Source organism: Hipposideros armiger, unplaced genomic scaffold (assembly GCF_001890085.2).
Source record: "Hipposideros armiger isolate ML-2016 unplaced genomic scaffold, ASM189008v1 scaffold_171, whole genome shotgun sequence".
Lineage (NCBI taxonomy): Eukaryota > Metazoa > Chordata > Mammalia > Chiroptera > Hipposideridae > Hipposideros > Hipposideros armiger.
Genome location: NW_017731521.1, coordinates 2,560,958 through 2,569,976, shown reverse-complemented (window position 1 = coordinate 2,569,976; position 9,019 = coordinate 2,560,958). Strand labels below are relative to the sequence as shown.

General features: G+C 37.4%; 1 protein-coding gene across 1 annotated transcript in view; it reads left to right on the top strand.

Annotated features, from left to right (window-relative positions):
* Nucleotides 1-9,019, top strand: part of DNAH11 (dynein axonemal heavy chain 11) — a 307,848-nt gene that overhangs the window by 211,577 nt on the left and 87,252 nt on the right. The window contains exons 62-63 of the mRNA XM_019651988.1: nucleotides 2,214-2,449; nucleotides 3,666-3,788. Coding sequence (XP_019507533.1) covers nucleotides 2,214-2,449; nucleotides 3,666-3,788 — 359 coding nt within the window. The remainder of the gene's footprint in view (nucleotides 1-2,213; nucleotides 2,450-3,665; nucleotides 3,789-9,019) is intronic.

Here is a 9,019-nt window from a genome sequence, read left to right as displayed (position 1 = left end):
TCCAGCTACTCCTTCAGTTCTCTGCGCTCATGGACACAATCATTTCCTAAGAGTAATCTATAGCCACTGTCTCCAAATCCTCCCTCCATTTTCTCCAGACAGGCTTCTGTCCCCACCACTGCGCCAAAACTCTTGTTGGATTTTACTTCCACATTGCTAAGTCTAGTGGTTTGTTTTGCGTTCTCATCATACTGACTTGACTATTGGCTGTTTTTGATGTAATGCGTCTCTCCATCCTCCATCAATACTTTCTTCACTTTATTCCAAGACATCTACCCCCCTCCATCTTCCTCCTACCTCACTGGTCAGTCTTCCTTTCACTTCTTTGTTGGTTTTTCCTCTTCTTGCCAACTGCTTAATGTTGAAATGCTCAGACTTCAGTCTTTGAGCTGCTTCTTCCCAAGTTCATGTCTTAAAATGTTCCCTGTATGCCAAAAACTCCCAAATGTACATCTGTAGCCAAGATGATGGCGTCTTCTCTTTTATGTCTGGAAGAGGTCTGAAATATGGCACATCCAAACTGAAATCCTGATCTTCCCCTCTTCCACCCAATGTTCCTGGTTTGTTTAATGGCAGTGCTATTCTTCTGTTAGCGCAAGACATAAAGCTTGTAGTCACCTTGATGTCACTCTTTTTTCTGACACCTATTGCAAGCACATCTAGAACATTGTGTAGGCAACACCTTCAGAATTTTATATGTAGTCATGTAACTACCTATTTGAACATAATACTATAAAAAAATCCTAAAATTCATTTCTAAAAATTTAAGTCTCAAGATGTTTCACAGTATTTATGCTATTCTTTCATGTGAATTAGCTGCTTTATTTCCCCCTAGTCCAACTAAACTGACCATTAAAAGGGGAGAAGCTGGCATTCTCTTTGATCCCCTGCACTCCACTTTGCAAACAGTAGGCGTTCAGCCAATCTATGGAATAAGAATATAAGATCTACATGTGTACCGTCTGTTACTCCTTTTAGCGTCAGAAATTAAAGTTAATTCAAGTCTCCAGTTGTTTCAGGTTGTTTCTATAAAGTAGAAAGTAACAAATTAAAGCCGCATATCTTTTACGAATAGGAGAATGCTCATTTCAAAAGATACCAATTAGCTTGTGTCTGTAAGGAAACTGTATTGAGTCAGATACCAAAGCTTATTGTTCAAGTCACTAGGACATGGAATTTATTACTAAGATAGCATTGTAGTCAGCGACAGTAGGAATATTGTGCTACTTTTCCTATATCGATATCAAATTGCATCCCAGCTTTACTCTGGGGGTTTTTCCAGCATTTTGTTTGTTGAAGCTTTGTGGCCAACAATAAATCATACTGTTGCTGCTGTGGCCTCCTGTGCCTGCTACATGTAGGGCTCTGCCTGCAATCTCTTACGGAGCCATGTTTCCATCAAGCCTTGGGACTAGCTCCTTTTTCATCTTGTTCGTTTTGGTGTCTCCGGATAGCATTTTATATGTAGGAGGTACTCAATAAATGTTTGGTGATTGTTGACCAAGCGAATAAATTACTTCCCGTGATCTTGTTTATTTTTGGTAAAGCCAGTCCATGTTTATAAAGAATGACCCTTATTCTTTAAAATAGGTTTCTCTTTCTCTCTCACTCTCTTTTAAAGGAGACAACTCCCTAGTTTGCAATGTTACTTTCCACAATCACAGTGTAGGCAGAACAGAGATTGTAATCTAAGTTCCTGGGCACAGCTGGCAAGCTAATGGAGTTCCGGCAGACTGAATACATTCTATAACCCATCCCAGAAAGAGACGTCCTCTCTTTGTAGTGGTGGCCTGTAGCACAAGATGAAACACCTGAGCAAGATAATGCATGTTAGCATTGCTTATGTGGGGCGATGACTACATTGGGCAAATACATTTCTGTTGCCCTGCCATACTTCTTGGTGTCTAAATTCACTCTCACCTTGTTGGAATCGCTGTAGATGTATGTATAGGACAAAGTCCCTTTCACTTGGGGCCAAATAGCTGTCGTGATAAACCAGATGTGGAATATTGCAGTTGACAGAATTCTGAAAGGTAAATACCAGGCTTCTCGGGTCGAATTATATTTCATGATGAGTTGTATTTCCCTTCAGAGAGTCCACTGAGAATTTGCATGTGTTCTCTTGGCTCTGGTCTCTTGTTTCCTTGTCTGTCGTTCTGAGACATTTGCCCTGCCACTCTGACAGTTTATTGCATCTCACTCCGATTTTAAAGGTTTCCATCCCAATAACTGAAGGCCTGGACTTGATTGCCATGTTGACGGATGATGCGACAATTGCCGCCTGGAATAATGAAGGACTGCCCAGTGACAGAATGTCCACTGAAAATGCCACTATCCTGACACACTGTGTGCGCTGGCCGTTCATGATAGACCCCCAGCAACAGGGAATTAAGTGGATCAAAAATAAGTATGGAACTCACCTGAAAGTCACACATTTGGGCCAGAAAGGGTATGTGAAACCTGAAGATTGGTTTTCTGTGTAGCTGCTAGGAAATGGGTCTGATGTATACAAAGTCCTGGCATTTGTTGGACCTCACTGCCACTCTGAATGGTGACAACTTGGTACTATTTGTTTATCTGCCTACTCATGTTGCACATAGAATATCACTATTGAAAAGGCATTTATGCTGGGCAGCATCCACTTACACGAAGAGGAACTTAGATTGGAGGTTAGAATAAACACTGCATTTGAGAGGAAAAATATGTTGATTTCCTAAGGCCAAGAATGGAAATGTAATGTATGATAATCCTTCTTTAGAGCGTTTAGCACATGGTAACTCAAGAATTGTCAACTGCACACATAGGCTTAATGAGGTTTACAGTCAGATTCCTAAATATATACTTCGCTTTCAGTAGGATTTTAACACAGCTATAAGTCCCAATATTGAATGTTTGAAGATAATTTAATTCCTTCATCAAGTTTTACATGTTGCTTTTGAGAACGGAATCTACCCTGAGATTTTCTGTTATTGGGTCCTCATCGCAATGCTGTCTGATAAGTAGAAAGCTGTCTTGTATGTAGCTGGATAAAGAAATAATTCATTGTTGAATAAATAATTTTGCTTACTGCTATTTCGTTTGACCCCTCCATCATCTTCCACATGCAAAATGAAATAAGGAATGTCTGCAGTGGTGCAGATAAACGTACCCCTTGCTTATCTGATACTTGAAGAAAATTAATTTCGAAGAAGACTATTTTTGAAGAGTAGGAATAAAATAAAATGATAGTTCACCACTTCACATGACTGAACCTAAAAGTTTAAAAAAATGAAAATTTGATATAACCACAAGGCATCTAATATAATTTGAAGTTTTTTATCAAAAAAGACCTATCGAATGAATTAAAATTGAAATTTATGGTGTTAGAGAGTTACATTTATTTCAGCCATGATTATTATCAAAAGTAACTAATTTGCGCATGAGCTTATTAGTTCAAACTGTCGAAGTTCACTTGGAAAATATAACTAAAATTTATCTCAAAATCTAATCTTTAATTTCTATGTAATCTAGTTAAGAATACTACTTTATAAAATAGGTTTTTCTAAGTTAGTTTGTCTCATTTAAAATATCTACATTAAATTAAATATAATTTAACACAAATAATTTTGAATGTTTTCCCTGTGCTTATTTATGTTTTATTATCTCCATTCTGACTGAATTTTAAGGTTTTTGAATGTGATTGAAACTGCTTTGGCCTTTGGAGATGTCATCTTAATTGAAAACCTTGAGGAAACAATAGACCCAGTCCTTGATCCACTGCTTGGCAGGAACACAATTAAAAAGGGGAAGTAAGTATTTCTGAACTGTTAACATATATTTTGTGCTACATACACGTTAGATCATCAGCTTTTATTTCTTAACCTCATACTAAGCACAATCTATTGAAATCTTTTTGGTGCTATTTCTGAGTTTCCATTCCATGGAACCTACATTCCAAGACCACAGCAACTTCAATATGATCTGTTCTTTCAGACAAGTTTTTGGTGGATTTAGATTCATGTTACCCAATTCCTAAAATGCATTGTCACAAATCTGAGAGTAGTTGCTCCTTTATTAGTTTATACTAGTGCTTTTCTAACTTCATTACTTTCAAAAAACACCGTTAGTTTATTTGCCTGAACTGCGTATCACTTGTATCCCTATTTACTTAATATTTTTCTTCAAAAACAATTTTAAGCCCACTCACTATTTTTTTAAACTTCAGTCTCATCGCAAGTAATAGCATCCACAAAATCTTGGGTTACTGTGTTCTATTTTTTTTCTAATACATTTAAAATATAACAATTAAAAAAAAAGTGTTCATTAGTGGATCCCTAAAGTCACCCCCCATCCCAGCAGTGGTGGGCTACCAACTAGTGGGAACCTGCCCTGTCTGTGAGCTCTGTGGGCCGTTCTAAATGGCTGCCATTCTCCAGGGACACTGAAGCCATTTTCAAGGAGTCATCATAAATGTGTTAAAGGTCAGGGGCAGCAATTATGGCTCTCACCATGCCACATGGCCTCAGGAGAGATTGTGATATCCCAAAGGCTCTTGGTGCCTCTTCATTCAAGAAACCAGCATTCGCTAGATTTATTTTGCTGGATTTCATTCTCTCTCTTTTTTTTTTTTCTTTACAGAGTTCTAATTTTAGAACTTCCCCAACCCCCTTCTTTGACACCCACTCTCTGCCTCAAAGTTACCTGTCTCCTTTTTCATCACTGGATTATTCCTGTCAATTTTAAGTGGAAACAGGCCCACTACTTATGGATGACTAACTTCTGTTTTTTAAATAGTCTCTAACCAATGACTATAGTATGTATTATACAATTCACCAAGTAAATCCATTTACAGTGACTGACAACTTATAATTGTTTAATAAACCAAAATTTACCCAGACATGCATTTAGAACAATCTAATAAGCCACTTGACAAACTGCAACTCTAACATAAATATAATTGTAGCTGTATTTGATGTGTTAAAAATACAGTGTAATATCTGGAATGTCACTAAAGTGAAATCCTTGTTATTAAGGTTCTGACTCTATTATGAAGGCCTAAAATTTTTTGTCAGTGAAATACATATTCTCTAGCTGTAACTTGGACTTTCAATAACACAATTTAAGTGTAAAAAATTTGGTAACTCTCTATACTATATTGTATATTTATTTTTTGATAATCTGAAATTTTAGAGACTGATAAATTTGAGTCATGATTTTTCCTCAATATGAATGTAGTTAAGTATCAGTGAGAATCCCAGAGGTCTTTTATTTTCAAAGCAAATTATTTTACATAGAGCATCATGTCTTTATCCCAAAATATCAGGCCGGAACAATTTATTCCAAATAAAAACAATATTTACTGAATATATGTGCTCTATTAGGCTTTATAGAGCTGATCATATCATTCCAACATTGTTTTAAAAGGTCAAGAGAAATTAAAATGAAATGTAAGAATATAACAAATGCTGCTTATTTCTATGCAGTTATTATCTTAACAATCCTAGCTCCTAAATTCTTATGTGCGAAACAGCCACTTGTATGAGGGTATATTTAAGACCCGTATCTCCAGTTTTGCTCACTCCTCTTCCCCATGCAGACGTTTTTAGAATATTTTTACCCAGAGGATCTGAGTGCTTGTGGAGTCCTTATATAGCCTATATTCTTTCAGCCACTGAATAAACCTTCTCTGAGCGCTGCTGTATGCCAGGCATTGTATTCAGGGCTGCAAGTTCAAAGTATGATGAGGTATAGACCCTGCCCCTACAGAAGCCACCTTTCCCTAGGGGAAAGACAGACCTATAAACAATAAAAGGAATACAGTGCCATTGGTGAGATGATAGAAGTATGCATGGCAGGGAGTCGTCAGTCCCATAGTGGAGACTTGGCAAGGCTTTATGGGAAAACAAATTAGATTTTGTTACATTGACATTTAATGTGAGTTTTGAAAGATGAGTGGACTTTTGTCAGATAGACAAGTGGGAAAAGAGAGTGGGAGAAGGGAATCCTGGAATGAGAGAACTAATACCAGACAGCAAAACACATGAAACAGCCCAGCATCTTTGGGGAACTGCAAATAGGACCCAAAGCAGTGACAAGTTTTGTGTTGGGGAGGAAAAGAGAGGAGTAGGGAGACATGAGTGCCCGGGGAGAGGTGAACCTGGAGAGGTTAGCGGCGCCCAGAACATGGATGTCCTTGGTTGGGCACCCACAGATGATCATAGATTTGCCTTTTCCTATAGATTGATAATTCCTTTTATTCCTCCCCCCCAAATACACTCAAGGATCCCATTCCTGTCAGTAACACTAGTTGACAGTAGCAGTGGTTTTCTACCAAAGAACCATGCCTTTCTGGATAACAAATCTGGAGTCTCATATTTTCACTTGAGAGTCATGAACATGAGTCAGTGGGGAAGCTAGTGAAGACTGAAGCATGCTGGGAGGAATGCGGATCAAATTTATGTTTCTGAAAGGTCACACTGCTGGTGGTGTGAAGTATTGATTAACAGGGCATGGAGCTAGAGCCAGGAGCCTAATTAACAAACATTCGCAGTAATCCAGCTGAGACCTAATATAAGCCTAAATTAAGGCAGTGACTGTAGAGATAGAAGAGGACAAACCAAAGAATTTGCAAGGCATTCATACCATCAGTTCATGGTCCTTAATTGGATATTTTTGGTAGGGAAAAAGGAACTTTTAAGGGTGATTGCCAGTCTTCTGCCAGTTTAAATGACGGTGTGGTTTCTGGAGAGATGTGATATAGGTATAGGATTAAGTGTAGGGAAATATTTCACTTAGACTTTCAAAGGTTGAGGTGCTACTTTAACATACGTTCTCATAAAAGAAGTCTAATGAGCCTTTGGACATGTGAGTATGGAGCTTAATAAGGAGACCTTGGCTGAACATGTAGACTGGGAAACATCTGCACAGGGACATAGGTCAGCCATTGTGGTAGATGTGACGCTATCAACAGAGATGCTATACAGTCAAAAGAACAGAGGGTGCACTTACTTCACAGATGAGAAAAATGGGGACTGGATGAGCTTAGGTAATGTCTTCTTGGATGCTCTATGATTACTTGAAATTTAATATGTGGAAACCTAATTTCTTAACTAGCTTTTCCAAATAAATAGGCATTACCATCTTTCAGTAGAAATCCTATGAATGCTACTTTGCCAAACTAACTTACTCTTTCATTCCACCCCACCCCCACCCCCGCCTACACCTTGTTGTTTTCCCATCAACATTTTGGAATCTGTGTCTTGTTTTCATATCTATACCTTATGGTGTAGTTCAGGCCTTTTGTTTCTTTATGCTGACAGAAGTAATTTCTTTGCATCCTTTCTCTGCTCACTCCTCTCCAACCCAGAGAGTGGTTAAAATAATCTTTATCCTAATATTGCTTCTATCGTAACTCCCCTGTTGAAGAATACATTAAAAATCTCTAATGCCCATCACATTGAATTGAATTGAGGCTCTTCTATTAAGCCTGCGAAATGCTTTATCTGTTTGATACTTGGACCTCCCTTCGCCAACCTCATTTTTCATTACTTCACATAGGTATCCCCCGTCCCATGACGTGCTATTTTACTTTTCTTTCTACAAGTACCAGTCACTTAAATGCAACTGCTATTTAATCAATTAAATGGGAGTTTTAATTTTCCACAACTAATGCCTCCCACACATAGTATATTCTATACTGTATCGTTGTGTCATTTTGCCTTATATGTCTCTCTCACAGTGTACTTAAATTTTTTTCATTCCTATGTATCCTAACCAAATTACAGGTTTTCTACAGATAAGAATCATATATACCATGTGCCTTTGAAAAGGTGGTTAAACGAAATAAAAACTAAACAATTAAAACATAGACTTTTGTTTCTGGCACTATGTAAGGTTAGATATGTGAATACTGAAAGACAACTAAATATGTTAATTAATATATTAAAAACACCTTTCGTCACCTGGCTGACAATAACAACAACGAAAAAAGTATGACTAAACAGCAGGAATCAGAGAGACAAGGAACACCAAAAAGGGTTTTCTTTCTGATGGTACTGGTTAAAACCTGTTGACCTTGGGTTTCTGTTTTGATGGATATACAGAGCGAGGTTGGACCAAGGCTGGGGCTATTCAGGGTGTAAAGTCTGTTAAGAGATTCCTGTATAATGATAGAGCCTCAAGGTACACCTTTTTTTAAGGGTAAATTTGTTTAAAATTAAACAACAACAACAAAAATACTAGCACTAGAGAAAGAGGTAGGAAGAGATGGGAAAATATTCTCATTGGGAAGAGGTGGGAAAATATTCTCTGAGAATTCCTAACCAGAAACCATTCTTAGGATTGTTCAAGACAGATTTTTACTACTTGTATACACTGAAAACCTCAAACCAATAACTTAATTTAAAGTGGCTTTGGATGGTCATACCCTAATGCCCTTGGCAAACAAAAATCCTGTCTGGAATAATGTACATAAAATGCAGACATTAGAGGATTGTGAAAGATCCCAACATACATGAGCTCACAAGCAAAAATCACAGAACACACAAGGAAACATGGCACCATGAGCAAAAGCCAATAGAAGCATCAAATAATAGAATCCTTATCTCATTGCTGCTTTATTTTATATTTTTTGAATGTTAATAAGTATATGTTCATTAGCCTTCCATGACTTGTCTATTGTTAACTTGTATTTTTTCCATTAGGTTTCTCATCACTTTCTTTAATTCTTCAAAATTTTTTTTGCTTTTACTCATTGTACACTTTCTTGTTTTCCAACATAATTTTGAATTCATTTTTTCTTTGGCCATGTATCTTTCCATAATTTTCATAGAATTTGGCATGGGAAGGCAGCTAAACGCAATGCTCAACCCTCTGTCTTGAGCAAGCTACATGTGCATTTTCAAGAGAGCCTTTAAGACTAAGATGGGTCTTATGTGCTAGTGTATTGTTGTTAGAGACTAGCTAGCATTGCAGTAGAAGTAGTAGTAAGATAAAACTTAGTTCAATCTCAGTCTCCTGTTCTCTAGTTTGGTGATATGGG